This window comes from Annulohypoxylon truncatum (genome assembly GCF_022578515.1).
Source record: "Annulohypoxylon truncatum strain CBS 140777 unplaced genomic scaffold F4807scaffold_11, whole genome shotgun sequence".
NCBI classification, from domain to species: Eukaryota; Fungi; Ascomycota; class Sordariomycetes; order Xylariales; family Hypoxylaceae; genus Annulohypoxylon; species Annulohypoxylon truncatum.
The window spans coordinates 168,794-193,022 of record NW_025953797.1 but is presented as its reverse complement, the minus strand read 5'-3'; the positions used below and the strand labels follow the sequence as shown (position 1 = coordinate 193,022).

The window sequence follows — 24,229 nt, the reverse complement described above, 5'->3', positions numbered from 1 at the left end:
ATGTTCATGTTCGTCTTAAACCTTCCCTTACCTACCTAGCTACAGCTACCTAACCTCGTTCTCATCAAAGAACCTCGGAACTTCATCCCTACTCATTATGACACCCATTATACCACCTACCCATCACCATTGCCCTCATAATTAAGCATCACGGCCTCCTCGAGGTACTTCTCCGCCTCGACCCCGACCCGCCCGAGAACCTGTACTGATCTCCATCCCTATACTGGCCGCTCCTCCGCTCGCTGCTCCTCCTCCTATAACTCCTCCTACTATCCCGTCTTCTCGGCGGCGTGCTATGGTCCTCCTCCACCACGATCTCATCCTCATCCAACATGCGCCGCGCGCGGGCGCGGCTCACGCTCATAGACCTGGACCTGGACCTGGACCTGCTGCTGCCGCTCCTGCCGCCGTGCTCCTCCATAACGACGATCTGATCGACGCCCGGGCTGCGAGTCCTCGGAGGAAGAGGCGAGACCTCGCGTCTGACGTCGCGGCGCGAGATCTCGATCGTCTCCTTCGTGCGGCGGCGCGGGCTGTGCGTGTGCCTATTGCTGGTGCTCTGGCGGTGCACGACGCGCGGCCGCGACCGGTACGAGACGACGCTCGACGACCCGCCGGCGCCGAAGTACCCGGACTCGACGTCGGCCGGCGGCGACGACGCGCCCCCCATGTTCACGCACCAGTAGATGAGCCACAGCAGCAGGATGAACCCCGCGATGGAGCCCAGCACGATGCCGACGACGGCCCCCGGGGAGGGGCCGTTGGGGTACCGCCCGTACCCCTCCGGCACGGTGCTGACGTCCGTGGCGAGGCGCGGGAAGAGGTGGTGCGTGCGGGACGCGAGGGCGTGGAGTCTGCCCGTAAGCGACGTTATCGCCGTCGGCGTGGGAATCGACGAGGGAGACGCATCGTCTCGGGACGCCGGAGCCGCGAGGATATCGCGCGCGAGGGCGCGCAGGGGTTCGGGAGGCGGCATGGGGGAGAATTTCGGCGTCGTAACGAAATATCGCTATTTAATCGAACGTAGGAGGATTAACGAAGGTGTATTTTACTCTCCCAAGATCGTCTTAAGATTCGAGACGTGCCCTCCGTTTGGCCCGACTCCCCGTTCGTTGTGGTTTCGTGGTTCCAAGGTTCGCTCGTATTCGGCAATAGCCCGCCTAAAAACAGGGCGGAAGTAATCGCGCGCGCAAGGTTTCGGCGGTAGGTAAATTGGACAACTAAAACAACACAGGAAAAAAAAAGAAGCAAAATACTTTGAATGTTTGTTTCTTAAGCAGGAAACGAAGAGATTTCAAACAAAAATAGCTAGGTGATCGTTTAGGTACTGTACAACTCACAAGGCTAGATGCGTGCGCGGTTGACAACTAATTAGATGGTAATAAGGCGCCAACATCGCGTTGTGTCCGCCGCTACCCACGTACGTAAAGGTCCACTGGATTTAATCACTGGATAAGGGGCAGGGGTGGCTGGGACCCCGATAGTTGCTACCGCAACATAGCATCGATCGCCCTAAGCCCAGATTTTTCATGGCAGTAAACGGCCTGTGGACCCGGACATGGATGTCCCCACTTGCCATTCCCGTCTTATCTTATCGGCCTTCACCATGGCCAGCATGGCCCGCAGACCGCTCCAAGGTGGAGAACGGGGAAGGTATCCGTGTATTAAAGATGCAGAATTCCAGTCGCTCTTGTCTTCTGGGTGTAGATTCAATATCACGTCTTGATCTCTTGGCCCATCTTATTAGACGACAATTCGCCATATTTAAAACGTCGGAGTTAAGTTGTTTCGAAGGAGATAATCGACTGGGTTGACGAATAAATAACCAAAATCCCCATGCGTCAGGTCTTTCGTTTATATCCAATTTGTTTGGCCAGCAGTGAGCCCCTCCAAGTTATCGCTGTCACCTAAATCTCCACATTCAAGGAACATGGAGATGGCTATGCAACTCTATCTCTAAAGAGAAATTGCCATGACGCGTTCCTTCGATACTCTCCGGTTCCGTCCGTGGAGTATTTGCATATCTACCTACTGCATCTCTGTCGAAATAGGGGAGGAGTCTGGAGCTGACTGAGAATACGGCGTATATGCAGTATCCTGTATTCGTTAAGGCACTACGGCGCCATTTTCACAGCAAATGAGTCATTCGCCTATTTGTTAGTCACCTGAAAACGCGACAAACCGGCTCGCGGTCAAGCACCGACGACGCGAGTTTCGTTTAAAACGAAGGGTCGTATTGAGCGAGTCGTAAAATGCGATTACTAATACATGTGTCTGTATGCCGCTGCGAACTACCCGCAATATAATTCGATCGCTTTTGATATTCTGGGGAAATTCCATGTAGGCTGATGTAGTATTATGTGTGACGGTAAAATTCCGCCCGAATTCGTTATGAAACTTGAAATGGAGATTATGCGGTGAAGTCCTAGGAGTAGTTGAGGTTGAAAGGTCTCCATTCCTTCGGTGCTCACCTATTCCCTGCCACCGATTTCTAGGCAGCTTCTAAAAAAGCAACGCCGCAGGAGTATGTTCTCGCTTATAGCGCAGTCGGTCAAACTCATGAGCGTAGCTTACTTTTCTCTCATAGGCTCCTCCATGAAGCCCTAAGCATATAAAGGCCTCTCATCCATATCCATATCTCACCTATTGTTTGTTCAAAAAAATATCTCGATAAAATGGCCGAAACCCTGAAGACCTTCCGCGGCAGCTGCCACTGCGGCAAGTATATCTATGAACTCGATTTGCCCGAGGATTTCAAGCCGGCCGAATGCAACTGTAGCTTTTGCTACAAGAAAGGTGCTCTATGGGCCAAATCTGAGCCTGGGAAGTTTCACTTCGTGAAAGGTGACATCGATACCTTGACAAACTACACCTTTGGGCGGAAGACTTTTAACCACAAGGCAAGTATGACTTGGTCGACTACGCTGCCTTGCTCTATAGTGCTGACGTGAGGGGAAACTAGTTCTGCCCTAACTGCGGAGTCCAGCTCCTGGTTATTGGACATATGGAACCCCCGAAGCCAGGTGAGGTGAAGGAGCCGGTGACTGGATTCAACGTGGGTGATCATATTTCAAACACGATCCGTAATGCGGTAGACGCGCAAATAGCTTATATACTCACAGGTTCGGTCTTTTCGATACGGTCAAGGCGTAGACGTGTGGACAGTTGAAAGAGGCCAGTGAGTGGTACCCTTCCTCCTCTGATTCCTGAGAGAGTATGGATTGATAAACGATACTTCCTAATGTAGTATCGATGGTAAATCGTTCGGGAAACCTTATGAACCGCCAAAGTTCTCAGGCCCAGAACCAACCGCTGTCATAGAGGGAGGAAAGATATACACCGGCAGCTGCCATTGCGGCGCTGTCAAGGTGGCGCTAAAATCAAAGCCGCTCGACAAATCCTCCTCCGAGAGGATAATGGAATGCAATTGTAGCATATGCAATCGAGTAAGTACTAATGGCAATGTAGTCATCTAAGAACTTAAGACTAACATACTCGTAGCATGGATATGTATGGTTCTATCCTCAGAAGGAGCAAGTTGTCATAGAGGGCGAAGATAATCTTGGTGTCTATCTATTCAACACTAAGTTGTTTGGAAAGACCTTTTGCAAAACTTGCGGGATCGCGGTGCACAATCAACGGCAGCCGATCACTGAAGAACAGCTCAAGGAGCTGCCAGAAGGTATGCAAAATTTCGCCAGGGGCGGTCAAAATTTGACGCCCATCAACCTGAGACTCTTCAACGACTTGGATATCAAGAATTTGAATGTGGCGCAGTTCGATGGCTACAATACGACCCTGCCTCGTTATGTCGAGCCGTAAGAAGTAACGATTAAATAAAGACAGGCCGAAGTCCAACAAAATGGCGGGTGGTAGGAGGACAGACTTATCTCCTGCACGTGTATGAATATAAGCTTTATCCCCACTCAAGTATAGGGTATTCAAAATGGAAATCGCATTTGCGATAGCCCTCCCGAACGTGACTTGACTTCTCTCTTATTAGAGTCTTCCGTTGAGGATGAGGTCAACCTGTTGATAGGGGTTGCTTATCACAGCCTCTCGAACGATATAGGTACGTAATGTCATATTACCGAATCGTTGGGGATATTATCGTTCCGAATGGTTTTATAACGAGTCTTATCCCACTTAGGATTTCCATCATCGTCGAATTCGGCCCATTGGAAAAACGAACAATTTTCCTTGCCAGGCACATTTCCACCATAGCACATCCAAAAATACCTCCCCTGTGTCCCCTTTTTCTTCTGGACGACCCTCAATACAGCAGGGATCTTGCATTTACACTTTGGCGTGTACCTTGGGTGAAATGCTGGTTTATAGTGGCGATAGGTGATATTAATCCTCCGATTGCCCGCGATAGGGTGAGGGTCGATTGCTTGCGCTGGAACAATGCAATGTTTCCATTCTTCCTGCATCTCAGCGTGCATGACCAAAAGTGAATTGTGGGGGAGGTGTATAGAAATCTGTCCTTCGGCGTCAGGGTCATCCGGGTTGGTGTTGTCGTCCTTTGGCACGATCCTTCTGACACGAAATTCTCTCGCAACTCCCAGAGAAAGTGAACCTATGACAGCTCTTGGGCCTAGGTATGTGAGCTGATCAGTATGGTAACCGACATTTTGCTTTGGCCCATCATAACAATTAACGAATGCACAGTTTGGTGACCAAGAATCAGGAGATTGATACTTGAGCTTTCGTCCTCCGGGGTACCGAGTCTTAATGCGGGTTTCGATTTCTCTATTTACAGCCTCTTGGACTTTTGGCCTGACATGCAGAAGTTGAGGTGTGATGCGTCGGACGTCTTCTAACTTAGCCCCGTTATAGAAGTAGTCGTGCTTCTGGGTGTTGATCTCTGCTTCCGTCCCCACGTAGAAGCCGGATGTATGAGGACTTTGGACGACGTTGTCAAATAACTTGAAAGTGATTTGTTCGAATGACTCTGATTCGTGTAACATTTCCTTGAGAAGAGCGCTGGCTTCATCTGGTGGCAGGAAATTATGAACTACAGTACAAGGCGTATGCTCAGCTATATCTTCGGGATCATATAAGTGAAGGGTTGCTCCTTTCTTAGAGAGTCGCCTTGCCTTTTTAGGCGACACGGATCGTTCTTCAGTTGAGTATGGATATGCAAACGACCGTAAAGAAGTTTGACAACCAATCGTGGCGGTAGTCTTCGGCTTCTTAGGTGATCCGGATCGATCCTCAGCTAAAGAAGCAGAAGCTGCCTGAACAGAGCCGTCATGTGCCAAAAGCGCTTCTAATAGAGCTTCCTGACTAATATTTGGGTGCACTGAAGAGAGAATGGCCAGTTTCACTTCCGTCGACTCATTCTCGTCGAATAATATTGATGATTCTTCCAGTGCAGACGATTTGCGCTTATCTCTTTTCAAAGGTGTATCCATGCTGCAGAGTGTCTGCAACGTTTGATGTGTTTATAACAATGGATGTTAAAGTCTCGCAAACGCTTGATTCGTAATGCGTACGATTTCATATTCTAACATGAAGATTAGCTGCCTAAATATGTAGATGAGTAGATGGAATGACTCAGAAAGGACGGCGGACGATGAAACTTGAAGGGCGCCATTGAGATGACTAAGCCCATGTACATCGAATAGAGCCCTGAGGTGAGACCTTCCCGGAAATCGATTTACTAGGGCCGAGGATACCCATGTTGGTGTTACACATCCCCCACATTGTCACAGGTACCTGGGTACCATTAGAGCCGAGGCCCCACTAGGTGGCATTCAATTCATCGTCATACCTTCGCCGTTATTTCTCGATGAAGCGTCTTTCAATCGTCTAGAGTTCCAATGCGCCAGCAAGTTAAAAGGTTGAGGTCTAAAGGCCAGCGGTTTATTTGCTCTATATAAGCGACATGGCTTCGATGCTGGAGTTCCGCACACCCGGCTGGAACCCTTATGCCGTAAAATATTCGCCTTATTACGACTCGCGCATAGCTGTCGCATCCGCCGCAAATTATGGCATTGTAGGAAACGGTCGTGTATTTTGCTTAGGCTTGGGGCCGCAAGGTGTCCAGGTCGAGAAGACGTAAGCGACTGTGAATGCGCAGCTCCACGTTAAACTAAGATCCTCGTCTAGCTTCGATACGAACGATGCCCAGTATGACCTTGCCTGGTCCGAGATCAATGAGAACCAGCTGCTGGTCGCGTGTGGTGATGGCTCTATTAAACTCTATGATATGAACGTCAACGAGTTTCCTGTGGCCAACTTCCACGAGCATAAGCGAGAAACATTCTCGGTGTCGTGGAGTCCTGTCACCAAGGACACTTTTGCTTCCAGCTCGTGGGATGGAACAGTCAAGATCGTACGCACCCCTCCTGCGCGCGCTTGTGTCAGCCTCAACAATACTAAATGAATATTCATAGTGGTCGCCGGCGAGAAAAGAGTCCATCAAAACCTTACCAGTCGGAAATTGTACCTATAGTACATCATATTGCCCTTCCAATCCAAACATCATCTCTGCCGTATCATCCGATTCACACTTGCGGATATTCGACCTTCGGACGCCGGTCACCGCTCAGTATCATCTAACCTCTAAAATTCCGGTTCATATCCCGGCTCCTGTTCCGCTCCCGCAAGGCCCCACCCCGCCTGCCGTACCAGGGGAGATCCTCACACATGACTGGAATAAGTACAACCATACAGTGATCGCGACAGGCGGCGTAGACAGGGTAATACGGATATTTGACATTAGGAATCCTTCGACGGGGCCAGCATCCGTGATGATGGGCCACGATTACGCCGTCCGGAGGTTAGCGTGGAGTCCACACGCCAGCGACATCTTGATTAGCGGAAGCTATGACATGACGGTACGTCTATGGACAGACGGGTCGACGATGCCGGCACAACAAGAGTCCCCGGTAAAGGCCGGGATCCAACTCGGCATCATGAATAGGCATACCGAATTTGTGACGGGCGTCGATTGGTGCTTGTTTGGTGTTGGCGGTTGGGTTGCAAGTGTAGGGTGGGATGAGAGGTTGTTATTATGGGATGCGAATAGAATTTTGCGAGGACAAGCATAACGATTATATCAACACCTGCCCTCGTGCGGAATCAAGAGAGAAAATACGACTCGTTGGTGATAGACGACAAACTTGTGGGCTTACAACGGGGAATTTGCATTGGGAGGCGTTTGATAAAGCAGTTAAGGGTTTACAATACTGTTGATACCATCATATTTGAAATGGCATATATATTGGTCTTCTGCCTACGAAATGATATGAATCGGAAATTTGAATCAACTTATATGAATGATTACCTTATAAGCATGGGTTAGCGATAGTGAGCCAACGAAGTGGAATATCCTGTCTTCTAACTAACCCGACGCCTAATTTACATGTGTTTTTTTTATGATAAGCTCCAATCATTGAATTATAATGGATACTAATACACATAATGTACCTACCTAGTCTTGTAAATCTTTCATGCGTACCTTAGGCAATGTAACTACCTACGTAGTACCTTCTAAGCCAATACTAGGTAACCCATGTAGATATCAACAATTGTAAGAGTTCCAAATTCTAGATATATGTAAGATGTAACAGACCTATTATATGATTCGAGAGGAGTTTCCCGACTAGCATAAATTGTTTCTGATACACTATCATTGTTCCTCGTATCCCAGACAGTAAAAGGTAGTGGTAGACTACCTAGGTAGGTTGGTATCGATAGGTATTGTCGAACACTTTGCGGTTCTACAATTTAATTATTAGTCGAAGCCCGCAACGTTGGAGATCAACCCGAATTCTATAGGCAACACTTAACTACCAAAGTACTTCACACATCACCAGTGTAGTATTGTCAAGACTCCGCTAAGATCAAGACCCCAATGGTTCAATATTCGATACTACTCTTAAAAGCCACCCAACCTGCCATGCTTCAGTCGCAATGACGTACGTTTCCTAGTCCGATGTTACCGCACTAGATCTTAAAGATTGGCCCAAAGTTCTCGAAGGATAGCGATCTGATCGTGCTCCCGTATGAGAAGTTCTGTCACTTCGAGAGCTGTATAGCACAAGGAAGTTTTCCAGTCAAATCTGGACCCCTGACTTCTCATATACGGATTGTTCATAAACCTACTCAGTCCTATTTAAAATGCTCGAATCGGAGGACCGGGTATTTGTCCTATCTTCAGAAGGATTTGTCCCCCGCCCTTTGTATATGATTATAGTTTTAATTGCCTGATTTTTGGTACTGGAACTGATAGGTTAGAATGGATGAAGAGGGTCTTCGCTGACGGAGAGCGCAATGTACCTTGTCCAGCCGTCTAGGATTCGAGATTTCGGGTCATCGATGCGACCTTAGAGGCGCAAGCGTTGGTACCTCTTGAGGAGATACTCCGCTAATACATCCCAACGGGCAAGCATCTTCTGAAAATAATTCAGGCCAGACTCAGGCAACAGAAAAAAAAACAGTACAACGTGAAGCAGAAGAACAGGAAATCCCAGAGGATATCATCCCTCGTTGGTGCAACTGTCAGAAAGTAATTACCACGTGGACGAAGAAGATGGCAGGTGGACCATGTGGTTTTCCATCACAGGATCTCCTGAGGCAAGTTGATTTCTTTGTTCCTCCGTTGGATGCTAGAGTCCCTTTCCCGACTCACATCTCTGTAGGATTAAGATTTGATTTCTCATGAAGCGTTCTATGAAAACTTCCCTAGGGATCAAAACTTCTGCCCTATATTTTGCCGTGGAACATGTATGTAACTTTGTTGAACGAATCAGAACACATCAATTATCTAGCTTAATACATCGTTCTTAGGTCCTTTGGCATCGGAAGTTGCTGTATGTTAGCAGCAACCTGAAATCACTTCAACACAAGCACGAATAACCCATCCAATTTCTTAGAAGTCATTAAACACATCGTTTCTAATTTCTTTTCGCATTGCGCGTTAACGACCCCCCTTACAGTATAATACATAAAAGTCGAGATTTCCTTTTGGTCGTTGAGGCCCCCTTTCATTCACCTCAGCCCTCCGAGATAAGATTCCGCCGACGCCTTGTATCGTTTCGTGAAAAACCAAAGCAACGAGAAACCTTGACGCCGATGGTGTGGGGATGGAGCTCTCGCGAATGCGAGAACTAGTCGATGACGAACGCGCTACCAACTTCTATGTTCTTGCGTGTCATCTATTCCTTTCGGTATGGTACGTGTGCCGAGTGACGCACGTGAGTCCGGGAACCCGGCACATATACAACGAGGAAGCTGAAGGATGCTTCCGAAGATGGTACATTAGGAATTAACACAAGATGTCGAATCTAGGGGATTGGGGCCCTTTTTCAACACGGAGAGGAGCCACGGTACGCTTAGAATGACGAGTTGCGCGAACCGTTACGGCTGCCGTATGAGTCACGGCTTTGGCCAAAGCCACCGCCTCCTCGGCCACCACCCCCACCGCGACCACCACCACCAAAGCCGCCTGATCGGCTACCCTGACCGAAACCGCCTGATCGGCTACCCTGACCGAAACCGCCTGACCGGCTACCTTGACCGAATCCGCCTGATTGTCCGCCGAAGCCACCTGATCGACCGCCGGAGCCGCCTGATCGACCACCGAAGCCGCCTGATCGTCCGCCGAAGCCGCCTGATCGTCCGCCGAAGCCACCCGATCGTCCGCCGAAGCCACCTGAACCATAAGATCCGCCGAATTCGTCCTCGTCAGGCTCATCATGTCCGATTCTGACTCCAGGAATATTCGCCAGTCCGCGATTGTACGCCGCTTTTGACGATATGGCAGGTTGTTGATCCCAGCCCATGCCATTCATACACCATTGATTGAGTAAGTTGATGACGTCTTCAGGCAGCAAATATCTTCCCATTTTCGAGCCGAGGAAAGAGTTGTATGTATCCCTGAACGGTTGCTTTGGAAGTTTCTGATAAGCTCGAGAGACTTCCTCAAAGAATTTCGCAACTTGTGCCGGTGGATCACCTGATCCTACTACGTGCTGTGGAGCCACAAGATCCTTATTGGGTTTAATGGGCAGGCCAGGAAGGCGATTCCGCGCTTCTTGAATTTCTTCCTTGGCCAAAATAAGCCATCCTTCACCAGACTTTCCAGCACGACCCGTTCGCCCGACTCGGTGGATATATTGGTCTCTGTCTGGGGGTAGACCGACCTGGATAACGTGCGACACATTGGGAAAATCCATTCCTCTTGCGGTGACATCCGACGAAACTAGAATACCTGTTTTAGCAGCTCGGAAGGCATCGGCGTTCCTTGTACGTTGGGCCTGAGTTAGCTTTGAATGAATATCGTAAATTCCGGGACCGCCTGCTCTCGAAGCTAAAGAAGTTCCCCTGAGAACTCGGTTTGTAAACGCGACGGTGGATGTGTTCGAGAAGAACAGGATTGCCTTGAATGGGAGGGCGTCGGGATCCTCTCTAGCCCTCTGCTGCGCTCGATCGGCAATTTCCATGACGGTTGGGTACCAATTCTCGTAACCGTTCACCTGCACAAGGTGTTGCGGGACACGTTCATGAGTTGGCGTTTCATCAGGGCTGATTGTTTGCACGAACTCGAAATTGTCTGTCTTGACCATGCTCTTGGCTAGATGAACGACGTCTCGGGGAATGGTGGCAGAAAACAGGAGAGTTTGGCGGTCGACCTCGCGAATGGGTGGGAGGAGATCTATAAGATTGCGAATGTCATCGGCGAAGCCAACGTCTAGCATACGATCGGCTTCATCCAATACTACACATTGTACTTTTGGCGCCTTCACGCCAGAGTCTGGGTCTGTGAGAATATCCTGAAGTCTACCTGGGGTGGCGACAAGAACGTGGCAACCCTCTCGGCGCATCTTCCAAAGAGCTTCTCTCTTCCTCGTTCCGCCCACGGCCGTTTGAATAACGATCCCAGTGTGTTCAGCTAGCTTTTGTGCCTCAACACCGATTTGCTCTGCAAGTTCACGCGTTGGGGACATAATGATGCCACGGATATCCTCCGTGGTAGCATGTCGACGGGCAGATGGCTGAGCAAGGCTAGGTTCAGCTTGCAGGATACGCTGGAAAAGAGGGATGAGAAAGCCTAGGGTCTTGCCGGTTCCAGTCTTCGCTTGCGCAACTCTGGAAAAAAAAAATTAGTGAGGGGCTAACTAAAAATAAAAAGGAACATGAAGTTTTACGTACAAATCAACACCCTTGAGTGCCGGGTTGATAGTCATAGACTGGACATCAGTCATGGTGTCATATTTCATGTCTTGGGTAATGGCTCGTATAATTCGTTCATTGACGCCTAGCTTTGCTAGGTCTTCAAACCGGGTCACATCGTAAATCCCAGCTGGCGAGTCACCGTCTGCATTGTGATGTGCTGTGGCTTCTTGAGAATATAGTCGAATGGCGACTTGTCTGAAGGAAGGTAATTGGGGTTGAACCTGCGACAATGTCCGGCATGATACTGCTGCGAGGGGTCGAGAGAGAAGCTGTCGCGGGGCCAAGCTCGAGAGTTGGCGACGGGCTAAATTGCCTACGCGGGCATGCCGCTGCAGGGAAGACTTGAACATTGCGACAATAGAGAAGATATTACTTCCAAGGTTCACAAGAATAGAGATGGGAAGTAAAGGGATCCTCTCATATGCGCACGACCTTATAAATGAAAATTTAAAGCGCGTGTCGAGGCGAATTGAAATTTGCGCTGAACGAATTTTTTTTTTTTTCTTTAGAAACTTTTGACCAGGGGTCTAGGTCCGGTCCGTTGAATGTGGAGCCACTTAAAATCGGAAACGGAATAAATTTATTTCCCCCGGCTTTACTAAGGCCTTGGCATCCTGGAAAATTGTATCCAGTGTTGATAATACCTCAACATGCAGTATTAATGTGCAAGTCGCTTTAAGTCATGAGTACAACACACTGTGTAATAGGAATTCATATTGGTTGACTACCTATACATACAATATATCTGTTATTAACACATATTCCAGCCTAGAAATCGTAAATCATCGACTTTGATATTGGTGAGTTTGGTTGACATAGCTACGTAGATACCTACACTAGGTATGTTATGTCAATGAATTTGTTAACTCAAGTTATTAAACTCTTAAACTCCAACGTTGTTCTCTCCAATGTTTTGTCGGCCCAGTTGAAGAACCTTACTACGTACCTGTAAGTTCAAAGAGTGGGGTATCAAATCCGAACCGCGGGGAGCTTGGAAGCTGATCTACAAATTGCATAGTACCTATGTGCCCAGGTACTGTGGCGTTTGTGTTTTACTCTTCAATTTACGATAAGGTACCTAATACAATCAATGAGCTCTGGAAGGCCAATCGAGGAATTCTAAGTTCAATGAACGAATGAACGAATGAATAAATATGTCCGAGGGAGGTTCCTTAGCTGCGCCCTATTACAAGAAGAATAATCGTATTTGCAAAGTACTATGCGTATCCTACACCTATTATTACTAGGTAGCGGGTAGAAGTAGCGGAAGGTGGTTGGGTTGCATGTGAAAAACGCTTATCCACTTTAAACAAAAGCGTCTTTTTAAGTGGATCGGCGGAACCTCGTGCTTCAAATGCTACCTACCTAAGTACTAAGTATATACATCCATGGATGGCTCCAGTGCGGCGTCAACCACTGGTAGCATATTTGTCGCTGATATTTAACAGAAAAGGAACCCCTTCCTGCCCTTCTTAATTACATGTGGTCCTCAAACCTACAGGTATATATACTCTTGCATGGACACCCATACGTTATGTCATTGAAATGTCTCGAATCTAAACTGCATGGAGTATAAGCTCTAGATTTGAACTTTCTTCCAAGCCGAGCTGAACTTGTCTCTGTTAAACAACTTCGGGACCTATTTTCTTTTCTTATCCCAATACATATTATACATATTAACATAATGATCTGAACTTCAACTTGCATATTCAGCATTGCTAGAATTGAGAGGAATGAAAGGGGGGATAATAGACATCATAATGGAACAAGATATGTCTATCGTGGTATTCAACATGTTGCCGACGTCGGTCCAGGCTCGACTGCCGGCTTTCCGATCTCTCCGCCGATCTACGAGCCTATCTATCTCGTCCTTTCGACGCCGTTCTCTACCACCTCAGAAAGACATGGAAGAGGTAATGATTACGAGGAGTGAAGAGGACTCGGTCATTGGGTTGCGGCCATGCTCAGAAGCAACAACAAACGCCACTGATAGTGGACGTGAGGTAGACCAAAAAAAGTCGTTGAACTGCGACGGCAGTAGTCCCGATGCCAGCTCAGGAGTGAAGTGGAATTATGCCGCACAAGGTACGAATTTCCTCGATCTACCGTCCACTTCACATAAGTCTGGATACGTTGTTCAACTCTGGGATATAGGTTCTTACTTGCAGCACTCTGCCGCCCATGAAACAATTGACTTGGCCTTCGCAAGGAAATCGTATATTGACGGCGTAGCATACATGCTGAAAGCTCTTCCGGATGATATGGACGATTATGAAGCCTGTGTCATCCGACGCGCGCTACCAAACTCATTACAGCAAACTGGAACGGATAGACGGATCGAGGGAGGATCTAAATGGCTCCCATCCGATAGAGCAAAGACGTTTCTGCACTCTACTGTTCAAGGATTCGTATCGAGCCTTGTCCTTTTCGCCTACATCCTCCTCTCCTTTCTGTCAGCCATCATCCGTACCGGAGCCCATTATGAGCGGCAATACAACATCTCGCAACACATCGTCTCTGGTAGCTTTGTTTTGGCTACTGCCGTCGGGAAGCGGAGTGGTGCCCTAAGTGAGAAGAGTGAGTATACTCCGGACCTGTTTAAGAGCCACGCATCTGTCGATAACTAGTTTTTTGAGACTAGACCTCGCTGTTGAGGTTTTCTTTAGTTTGCAATTACTAACTTCAAGTGCTCTAGTTGGTGCTATAAGTGACGGCAGACTTGGTAAGCTGCTATCCGACCTTGTCGCTTGGACTATAGAGAGCGTTGCCGGCGGAGTCCAAGATGGCATCGGACAGGGTTTACTCTTAATCGAACAGAGGCGTAAATGAGTTATGACATGACGGGTATTTGCATTTCCTGCCGGGATTGGCCTGGCGTACGGATAGAGGTATGCGTATACATATTGGAATATACATAGAACGCATTAGAAACACGGAAGGATAAGGGCATGGATAGACAATGATTAAACGAAGGCATCTGCAATACTTCCGCAATATTTTCTGCACGATGACATAGGCACCTGGCCGAGGGTGAGACTCCGAATATGTATATATGTTCGCTTCGATTCCGAATCTACGGAACCTGTTTCAGACCAAGGGTACGCCACGCATGTACTTCAAATTTGGATATACCAAAAGCCGTCGAGTCGAGGGGTGGGGTCCAAATGCACAGTCAACTTCCTTCCAACCTGGACCCTTAAGTCGCCAAACCAAACCCGTAGTCCTGAGTCTATGTTCACTATTGAGTCTTCCCGGTAGCCTTCTCCGCCGCAATTTTGGCCTCCATCTTCTTCCTCGCTGCCAGAATCATCTCGTCTCGCCTCCGTTGTAGCGACGCTTGTCTCTCGTCCCGATTGGAGCTCCATGGCTTTGACTTTGTTACGGACTCGGCCTCGCCGTTCGCGGTGACCTTATCTTGTAACCTATACCTGGTAATTAAGTCTGGTTCGGCAGGTTTGGGTGGCGCCTTGAAGGTCTGTGTTTGCGCTGTCGACGAGGGTGTCGGGGAGACTGGGGGAGGTGGCGGCTGGAATGTGACAGGCGGCTGAGAGCATTACAAGATTAGCATCGCACGTCAAGATAGAAACGCGCGCAGGGGGATATGCGTGCCATGAGGGAAGAAGAGTTAGGAAGACATACTGTTTCTAGCCGCCCAGATAATATTCTTTCCGTGGTCGCCGCGATGTTTCCCCCATTACGGTGCAGATCCCACAAGATAGTCCTCCGATCGACTTGCGGAAACATTTGCTGGATTCGTTCCACGGCAGCCTCTCTGGCGCGGGACGCCGACTGAGCATCTCGTGTCGGTCGCGGAGGTTGCGAGGCCGGAGAGAAAAATAGGTAACGAATGATGAGCCCGCCGAGGACGATTATTAGGATAAGGGAAGTGAGTGACACTTGTTCGTCTGCCATTTCTTGTGCCGTGAGCTATGCATGTAATACTTTCCACCTAAATCTATTATATTTCGACGAAAGTCATAGATGAAGATAGAAGATACAAGGTCTAATCGGGGACTGGGCCGAAAGAAATCGGATTGTGGCCAGGATAGATCAAAATGACGTCCAGTAGGGAACCGATTCTGCTATGGACAACTTTGATAACGGGGTTCGGAAGTCGCGTGTGGATTCCAGCGAGTTGCACCTTAGAATGTTACGGGAACAATTGAAACAGTTGGAACAGTTGAAACCTTATCCACGGATCCATCCTGGCCACCTGAAATTTGGGGCTCACGTCAGATGTACCTAAGTACCTGATGCTAGTCTGATCATCGGCATCTTAATATCAACATCGAAGCCTACGGAATACGTTCACAAGCATTTTCCAAATTTGAAGCTAATGTGGTGATAATACCCATTGCAATTACTCGTCACTCTCAGTTCGAGTTTGCGAATCTGCAACCTACATAGGGCCAGGTACGACTGAATTCATGATTTGGGCCTGTACCCAAGACTGCTCTTAATAACCGTTGAGCAATCAGGATCACCTATGAGTGTCATAAATAATCTATCCTCTTCCTTGCAACCCTGGCCAAACCAGAGATAGCAATGAAAAAGAAGTTCGCGTCACCTGGAGGCAGTGTAATACCAGGGACACGGTGGGAGCGATCATGGGCAAGCCCAGAGGATGCGCTACCGAGGTGCAAAAATTAGAATAATCACGATTGAATCCAAGTAGGATTCTTTCAGAGATTAAACTGAAAAGAACAGATACTACACTTGATCTAAGCCAAAAGGCTATCACGAAGGTTAGCAGATTGTCAACCGTATGCAGTATAGGTGTGGTGTTGGCTTACCAAAGAGAGCTGAAGAAGAAAGAAAAAGGAATTCTGAGATTGGAGCTGGGAAGAATTAGATATAGTAGCTTGGAGGGGACCGTAGTGGGGCACCTGATTCTGCCGCAACTTCCCGCTCTCACGGCGTCTCTATACGTGGTCTGTGCGTTAATTAGCCCTCATTTATCAGCCAAGCTTCGCGGGGCTAATAGAACCCATTTTAAATACCTAATCAATAACCAATGATAGCTTGATCCCTGTGTAGTTTGTTTTTGTTGACCTCAATCGCGTCGGCAACCGGTTTTTTAATAGCAACTCCAATGCGGCAACAACTTGAAGCTGTAGATGTTACGAGTTAACAGAGCCATCGTTAATTTTTATATGCGAATCAAATCGCAGTCGCCAATATGAGGGTTACGGAGGTGATTATAGACGTATGTATGCTACGAGATGATATAATAATTACTTTCGCTGACTTATTTAAAAGGGCTTCAAATCATATGCCGTTAGGACGGTCATTTCGGGATGGTCAGTAAATAAGAGTGCTCTTCTACGTCGCATACTAGAAGCTGATGTCGTCGCATAGGGATGAGAGCTTTAACTCCATTACCGGCCTTAACGGTAGTGGAAAATCGAACATCCTAGATTCCATTTGTTTCGTTTTAGGTATCACGAACATGTCCACCGTTCGAGCCCAAAACTTGCAGGTATGGGTGCCAAAAGAAGTATACCTGGATTTGCGACCATACAGGCCCTAACTATCAAACTCAGGATCTTATCTACAAGCGCGGCCAAGCAGGCGTGACGAAAGCAAGCGTGACCATCGTCTTCGACAACAGAGACAAGCAGAAATCACCTATCGGATTCGAAGAGTATGCCACAATTAGCGTCACTAGACAGATCGTCTTAGGCGGAACTTCAAAATATCTCATCAATGGGCACCGAGCACAACAGCAAACTGTCCAAAATCTCTTCCAATCGGTCCAACTCAATATCAATAATCCCAACTTCCTCATCATGCAAGGCCGAATCACGAAGGTCCTAAACATGAAGGCAGTCGAGATTCTAGCCATGATTGAAGAAGCCGCTGGTACCAGAATGTTTGAGGACCGAAGGGATAAGGCTTTAAAGACCATGGCCAAGAAAGAGATGAAGTTACAGGAGATCACCGAGCTCCTTCGTGACGAAATCGAACCTAAGCTCGAGAAATTACGGACAGAAAAGAGAGCCTTTCTGGATTTTCAACAAACGCAAAACGACTTGGAGCGCTTGACGAGGGTCGTAGTCGCGCACGATTATGTCAAGTATCAAGAGAGACTGCAACAGTCTGCTTCAGATCTGGAAAACAAGAAACGACGACAGAAGGACCTTGAAGATTCCGCCACCAGGCTTAAGAGCGAGATATCCCATCTTGAAGAAGACGTCAAGAGAGTAAAGGCGCAAAGAGATAAGGAGCTCAGGAAAGGGGGGAAGGCCCAGGCGCTGGAGGACGATGTTAAAAAACATTCTAACGAGCTGGTCCGATTAGCCACTGTAATGGACTTGAAGAAGTCTAGCAAATTCGAGGAAGAGGAGAAGAAAGCCGCGGTCCAGAAGAGTGTTGCCGAATTGGAGGCGACCTTGAAAGAGAAGACAAAAGCATATGAACAAATCAAGGCCAAGTACGACGCAGCAAAAGAGGAGAACGAGAAGCAAAGCCTCGAAGCAGAGTCAAAAGAGGAATTGCTTCAGACATTGCAGACAGGCGTTGCATCTAAAGAAGGTCAGGAAAGCGGTTATCAGGGCCAGTTGCAAGACGCAAGAAACCGAGTAGCGGCCGCGGCTACGGAACAAGAACAGGCCAAGATCAAGATCGCCCATCTCGAGAAGCGAATCAAAGAGGAAGAGCCTCGAGCAAAGAAGGCTAAGGAACAAAATGCGGGCCTACTAAAAGACTTGGAGGGTCTCAAAGCTCAATCTCAAAAGCTTCAGGCTCACCTTGCGAAGCTTGGATTTGAGCCGGGGCAAGAAGAAGATATGTATAAGCAAGAATCATCGTTGCAGCAAACTATCAGAGGCTTACGCCAAGAGGCGGATGCTCTGAAGCGTAAAGTTGCCAATATCGATTTCAACTATGCTGATCCAACACCTAATTTCGACCGTTCGAAGGTCAAGGGATTAGTTGCACAACTCTTCACCCTCGATAAGGAACACATCAGAGCTGGCACTGCTTTAGAGATATGTGCTGGAGGCCAACTCTACAATGTCGTCGTGGATAGCCAGGTCACAGGTACTCAACTGTTACAGAACGGCAGACTACGAAAGAGAGTCACCATCATTCCTCTTAACAAAATCGTGGCATCTAAAGCCTCGGCACAGACGATTGCTACGGCCCAAAATATCGCACCTGGAAAGGTGGATCTGGCTTTGTCGCTCGTAGGTTACGATGATGAAGTATCTGCAGCGATGGTAAGAATCTTTGGCAGGACTTTAATCTGCCAAGATGCCGAAATTGCGAAGAGAGTGACTTTTAACCCGAATGTACGGATGAGGAGTATCACTTTGGAAGGCGATACGTACGATCCCTCAGGTACGCTATCAGGCGGAAGCGCACCTAACTCTAGTGGCGTATTGGTCACCCTACAGAAGCTAAACGAGATCAACCGCCAGCTCAAGGAAGCTGAAGGTTCTTTGCGCAACCTCCAAGCTAGGATCTCCCAAGAGAAGTCAAAACTCGACCAGGCCCGTAAAATCAAGCAGGATCTTGATCTCAAAGCCCATGAAATCAAACTCGCAGAGGAGCAAATCAGTGGCAATTCTTCGTCATCGATTATCCAGGAAGTGGAGAATATGAAGGAGACAATCATCCAGCTCAAGAATGACAGTGCTGAAGCTAAAAAGAGACAAGCCGAAGCTAGTGCCGATGCAAAGAGAATAGAGAAGGACATGAAAGACTTCGAAAACAACAAGGATTCAAAGCTTGTAGAACTTCAATCTTCTCTAGACAAACTGCGAGCGACGTTGGCTAAGAACTCAACTGCCGTCAAGTCTTTACAGAAGGAGGTCCAAAGCGCCCAACTAGACTCTGAACAGGTCTCTGGTGATCTTGCTGCCGCAAGAGAACAGTTACAGGAGGTCGAATTTGCTATAGAATCACAACAACAGGAGATTGAGGATCTTGTTAAGAAACAATCCGCATTACAGGAGACTCATGACCTCGCTCAAGCAGAACTTGACGACGAAAGGGCGAAACTAACTGGCTTCGACGACGAATTACATGCGCTTGAAGAAGCTATTAGGTCAAAGAACAACCGAATTACTGAAGAGGGTCTCGAAAAGCAAAAGCTTGGTCACACAGTCGATAAATTCCACAAGGAGCAACAGCACGCGGTTCAGGCTGTAGCAAACATGGAGAAGGAGTTTGATTGGATTGCTGAGGAGAAAGACAACTTCGGCCGCACGGGGACGCCGTACGACTTCAAGGGCCAGAACATTGCGGAGTGCAAAGCGACGCTGAAGACGCTCACAGACCGGTTCCAGGGCATGAAGAAGAAGATTAATCCCAAGGTCATGAACATGATCGATAGTGTCGAGAAGAAGGAGGTGTCGCTTAAGCACATGATGAAGACGGTCATCCGCGATAAGCGCAAGATCGAGGAGACCATCATCAGCCTTGACGACTACAAGAAGAAGGCCCTCCTGCAGACCTGGGAGAAGGTCAACGGCGACTTCGGCCAAATCTTCTCGGAGCTGTTACCTGGTGGTAGCTTCGCGAAGCTGGATCCACCCGAGGGCAAAACCATCAATGAGGGTCTAGAGGTTAAGGTTTGTTTAGGCAAGGTGTGGAAGCAGAGCTTGACGGAACTGAGTGGTGGTCAACGGTAAGCATTCTCTATTCTGGCCATTCATCATCCCACCCTTTTTTTTTTTTTTTTTTTCTACGACTATCACAATACTAACCGTGACAACGAATAGATCACTAGTAGCGCTCTCTCTCATCATGGCGCTGCTCCAGTTCAAGCCAGCGCCCATGTATATCCTAGACGAGGTCGACGCGGCGCTGGACCTGTCGCACACGCAGAATATTGGTCGCCTCATCAAGACGCGCTTCAAGGGGTCCCAGTTCATCGTCGTCTCCCTCAAGGACGGCATGTTCCAGAACGCCAACCGCATCTTCCGCACGCGCTTCAGCGAGGGCACGAGTATGGTGCAGGCTCTTACCGCCGCGGACTTCAAGTGATCCCACCTACCTATACATGCCTCACACAAGTAACATTCTTCCAGCTTACCTCTCCCGGAAGGTAGAGAAGGCGGGCGCGGGTGGAGCGGCGCAAGGCGTGGGGGCGGGACGGGTTGCCTTTGTCGGGTTATGCGCGGTTTAACGTATGTATGTAATGCGTATGTGGCTAAGTCTAGCGTGCGCGCGTGCTTATGTACGATCCAATATGAGAGGGGAGGAATGGGGGGGGACTGAGGGGAAACCAGAGAGTGAGAGCGAGAGTGAGAATGAGAAAGAGAAAAAATATGAGGAATGAGACATGAGGGATATTGCAGCTTCCCCAATGACGATTGCATGAGCGACCGTAGAGCATTACTCGTTACGGCCCACGATGGTTGGATTGAGGGTTGGAGGGACGGGAATGGATGGACGGTCAACACACGCAACGAAACGAATGAATGGTTATACCAATTGACGGCGGCGGATAGGCTAGGCCATTATGAAATATTGTTTTTTCGAGCAGGTTTTTTTGTCGCTTTCGATTGGGGACTCTTCTCTTTTCGGTTACCGGAGTAATGACAAATCCCAGTGCCGATGATGTCTCAGTTGTTCCAGTTCACTTTCTTTCTTGTTTTAGCCGCCCTCGAAGTTTGAGTACACCGTGATATTCGTCGGTTTCATCTAATGCGTCTTATTCTAGGTGATATACATATATCTGCCGCCCGGTTTTATTTTTTATTATTTTTAAGCGCCGTGAAAGTGCTTCGGTACCACCTGACCACCTTCTACTCTCGCCACATCTCATGATTAAGGTATGTTTTCTTGCCGTGAGCATATAGATTAATGGTACAATGTGAAGCGGAGCTGTCTTAGTCTTAGTCTTACTTTTACTGCTTGATATATACATGGTGGCCCCGCTCCTCGACCTCGACCGTCATGCCGACGGCGATCCAAGACTCGCGGTCGTCGCCCAGGCTGGCGTCGTACAGGGGCGTGAGCTGCATCCCCAGGCAGCCGTTCAGCGGGGCGCCCTCGTCGACGGCCCGCTTCGCCCTGAGCGACTTGTCCGGCTCGCTCGGGTGCCGGACGCCGGTGTCGGGGTCGACGTTGGGCATCTTGCATCTGATTGTGGAGTTAGTTACCCTTCAGCCCTTGAGTCCTACAGCGATCAATCAGGTAGGTGGTAATCCTCCCCACGTTGGGGGAAAACGGATGCCGAGGTGGCTTCGGAGTTTGGGATGGGGAAGTGGGTGGGAAGGTAGGTAGGTAGGTAGGTAAGGAGGCAGGTAGGGAAGGGAGGGATGAGGAGGAGGGGTTACTGACCTGACAGTTCTGCATGATACATGGAACGAGGCGTCGTTGTAAAGACCTGAACTCCCCGGCTTGAACCGGACTTGCTTCCACGTCTCCTCGTCGTAGGCATCGGCGCCAGAAACTGTGAATAGTGTGAGATGGGATTTCAGATGGAGGGGCAAGGCTGGAGGATATTGGCTTACGGATGATGTTAGGTCGGAATCGGAGTACGTCGAGTTCCTTTAAGCCATCATCTTTGGGAACCTCTTCGCTGAACTTTTGTATGCTGTTTAGCGTCATCAAGTGAAGGGGATACTAGAATTTGGGATTAGTCTACACGGTCAAGATTCAGCTGAAGGTAACGGAAGACGTACAGCGTCCTGAAATCCTGTTACAGGTTGATATCCAGCCTCGTCCTTGCTTGGGGCGCATCGATAGACCTCACGCAGTTGGTCTGGGTCAATTCTGAATATGCCGAGTTTGTTGCTAACGCCCAAGTACCGTCGTAGCTCCGAGGGCAACTCCCTTTCCATGTTAAGAGCGTTGACGGTTTCTTTCCATATCTTGACATTTTCGAACGTATAGCCGTTCTCCTTGATCTCTGCTTCCGATGGGAAGTCCACCGGAAGCAAGATCTCTATTTCCGGCTCAGCAGCACGTCCTCTCTGAAGCTTCGCCGTAATCGTTGAGTAAATACCACGCCAACCATCCTCCTTCCAAGGAAATCGTATGACCAAAAATGCCTCCTTCGATTTCATTGACTGCTTCCGGAGTTTCATCTCATCCGGTAACCACAGGTCAACGGTAACATTAGCCAATCTGGCGAACTGCCTTTGAGTAATGAATTCCCATGCGTGCTGCGATTTCTCCTCATCTGTGGAGTCCACCGCCACGGGGAAGGGACTTTTGAGCTGTGCAAATGTGAAGAGGCGATCGAACTGCAGCCCTGACGGGAAGACTTTGCTCCTCGTCAGTTCAATGCCCTTACATGACTTGACTGGGTAGATGACCAAGCTCTGAACCTTGGGTGACTCGTTGCCCTGTGGCGAATGCTCAGCGGAGAACTGCTTCTTCAGGTTACTCTTCGAACCGTCAACTCCAGCCTTTGTGTGCGTCTGGATCAGCGCATCGGCTTTTTGAAGTCCGACAGGTGGTAAAATCACAACCACAGGTATTAAGAAGGCAAGAATGGTTATCGAAAGTAAGAATATCGAGCTAGCATCCAGATTAAGGCCGCCGCGGGCCTGAAGCAACTCATCCATGACGATGCGTTATAATTACTACTACTAGGTAGGTAGGAAAATCTTCGAATCGAAAGTATTATGTTGGTACTTGTCCAGCAAGACACGTCTTTGTCTTTGAGAGATGTATCATACGTAGCTACAAGAAGAATAAGACGAGATGAATATAACAAAGGGTGGGCCTGCAGAGGTCAAGGAGTTGAAGCTAAAAAGAGCGTTTCAAATGTGGTTGCATCGTTAGTCCCTCGACGAAACATTTGAAACACTCGAAACATCTGAGACATTGTTAAGGGCGAAGCGCCAAAATCGACTCATCGCGACTATGTCATGTGATCAAGCTCGTTCTGACTAATGTATTGTCACGTGATATACGGCTGAACCGCCAACTAGGGGATAGTAAGCTAGCGGGAGCGGCTGATTAGGTGTTTTAATAATCTAATTGATCATATCTCGAGTCCGAGGTCGCCAGAGAATAAGAATGTGTAGGTTGATGTTCTTCATAGCATACCTAGAAATCTGGCCAGATAGCAGCAGCCGATCATCCAGGTAGCGAATCCATACACCTAGCTACCATATTACCTGTAGGTATCCGAGGGAGATGCAACTTTTCACGTTCCGTCGAGCAGAAGCAATCTAATCGCTGTAGGATTCTATCATGGGACGATCGCACTAATTTCCCCCCGAAACCGCACTTAGGGGACAGAGGGCGGACGGTGATCCCGGCGCTAGCTAGACCCCGAGTCTTTTCTGAAGTTTTCTAGCAGTTAAGACAGCTATGTTGCGTATGCAACGATGTGATGGTAGTACCGATCACACCCCAACCATCCTCTGACTGACGTATTCGCCAGCAAGGGTTGGTGGAAATTATCAAGCCCGAAATCGATAGAAGGATCGTCATACACCCGAATAGCCACCGGTAACAGTTTACTTTTACTCCTATTATCACGGTTAAACATGCTAGATCATGTACGAGCTTATTAATAGGTGAAACTTTTAGGTAAGTCTGGTTGAACTTGATAGAATTTGGGGTCGTATCTCTAACAGGTAAGCCACAACGTCAAACGAGAGCGAAGACACGTCTCGGTATGGACTCCGAATGCAACGAAGCCCGAGAGATGGGCATCCCGGAGTTGAACTACCGTACTTAGATGCAACCATGGCTTGTTACCCACGGCCGCCGAGTCGGAGATATCGGGGCTGGTGTTGACCAACTAATGCAAGGTACCAGGCACAATAAGGGGACACACGTGTGGGTAGGTCGTCTATGGAGGGTTTAATCATACTCAGTGGCGCTCACCGCCAGGTAGTGAAATGTCGTCGACAGCGAAATACAGATAGGTAGGTTAAGAGCTTGCATACAGGGTCAGAATTTCGGCTTCACCTTCATTTCAGGTTGGCTGCCCCCCTTAGCGCCCATATGCAGAGCTAGTCTCAAAATCGCGTCAGTCCACGTACTGGGTAGCAACCCCCTGAAAGTGGGAAGGGTATGGCTGGTTTTCATTGCCAAGTACTTGACAACACGCCGGACGCCTCTGCAT

The 24,229-nt window shown here is 48.4% G+C and overlaps 8 protein-coding genes across 8 annotated transcripts; 3 read left to right on the top strand and 5 right to left on the bottom strand.

Moving 5' to 3' along the window:
* Positions 1-55: 55 nt before the first annotated feature.
* Positions 56-1,253, bottom strand: F4807DRAFT_41292 (uncharacterized protein). The gene has a single exon (XM_047996817.1). It carries the CDS (start codon positions 974-976, stop codon positions 149-151), a length of 828 nt encoding a protein of 275 aa, XP_047855381.1. The 5' UTR covers positions 977-1,253; the 3' UTR covers positions 56-148.
* Positions 1,254-2,508: 1,255 nt separating this feature from the next.
* F4807DRAFT_41302 (glutathione-dependent formaldehyde-activating enzyme) lies at positions 2,509-3,936 on the top strand. The gene is made up of 5 exons (XM_047996830.1): positions 2,509-2,900; positions 2,963-3,055; positions 3,123-3,178; positions 3,248-3,446; positions 3,502-3,936. Exons 1-5 carry the CDS (start codon positions 2,676-2,678, stop codon positions 3,820-3,822), a joined length of 894 nt encoding a protein of 297 aa, XP_047855380.1. The 5' UTR covers positions 2,509-2,675; the 3' UTR covers positions 3,823-3,936.
* On the bottom strand, positions 3,778-5,628 carry F4807DRAFT_41358 (uncharacterized protein). The gene has a single exon (XM_047996891.1). The coding sequence runs from the start codon at positions 5,415-5,417 to the stop codon at positions 4,083-4,085; it is 1,335 nt and encodes a 444-aa protein (XP_047855379.1). The 5' UTR covers positions 5,418-5,628; the 3' UTR covers positions 3,778-4,082.
* A 155-nt stretch (positions 5,629-5,783) lies between these two features.
* Positions 5,784-7,392, top strand: F4807DRAFT_420651 (peroxisomal targeting signal 2 receptor). The gene is made up of 3 exons (XM_047997508.1): positions 5,784-6,063; positions 6,115-6,340; positions 6,402-7,392. The coding sequence occupies exons 1-3, from the start codon at positions 5,891-5,893 to the stop codon at positions 7,056-7,058; spliced, it is 1,056 nt and encodes a 351-aa protein (XP_047855378.1). The 5' UTR covers positions 5,784-5,890; the 3' UTR covers positions 7,059-7,392.
* Positions 7,393-8,867: 1,475 nt separating this feature from the next.
* Positions 8,868-11,674, bottom strand: F4807DRAFT_420649 (ATP-dependent RNA helicase mss116). The gene is made up of 3 exons (XM_047997507.1): positions 11,164-11,674; positions 9,562-11,100; positions 8,868-9,540 (listed from the first exon to the last, which is right to left on the bottom strand). Exons 1-3 carry the CDS (start codon positions 11,535-11,537, stop codon positions 9,345-9,347), a joined length of 2,109 nt encoding a protein of 702 aa, XP_047855377.1. The 5' UTR covers positions 11,538-11,674; the 3' UTR covers positions 8,868-9,344.
* Positions 11,675-12,662: 988 nt separating this feature from the next.
* F4807DRAFT_41236 (uncharacterized protein) lies at positions 12,663-14,128 on the top strand. Its single transcript, XM_047996775.1, has 4 exons — positions 12,663-12,688; positions 12,759-13,272; positions 13,342-13,764; positions 13,883-14,128. Exons 2-4 carry the CDS (start codon positions 12,921-12,923, stop codon positions 14,014-14,016), a joined length of 909 nt encoding a protein of 302 aa, XP_047855376.1. The 5' UTR covers positions 12,663-12,688; positions 12,759-12,920; the 3' UTR covers positions 14,017-14,128.
* Positions 14,129-14,425: 297 nt separating this feature from the next.
* Positions 14,426-15,099, bottom strand: F4807DRAFT_459082 (uncharacterized protein; the record flags this gene model as incomplete). Its single annotated transcript, XM_048001303.1, has 2 exons — positions 14,426-14,731; positions 14,827-15,099. 2 exons carry the CDS (start codon positions 15,097-15,099, stop codon positions 14,426-14,428), a joined length of 579 nt encoding a protein of 192 aa, XP_047855375.1.
* Positions 15,100-21,044: 5,945 nt separating this feature from the next.
* Positions 21,045-22,712, bottom strand: F4807DRAFT_459080 (uncharacterized protein; the record flags this gene model as incomplete). Its single annotated transcript, XM_048001302.1, has 4 exons — positions 21,045-21,279; positions 21,481-21,592; positions 21,654-21,765; positions 21,825-22,712. 4 exons carry the CDS (start codon positions 22,710-22,712, stop codon positions 21,045-21,047), a joined length of 1,347 nt encoding a protein of 448 aa, XP_047855374.1.
* Positions 22,713-24,229: the final 1,517 nt, after the last annotated feature.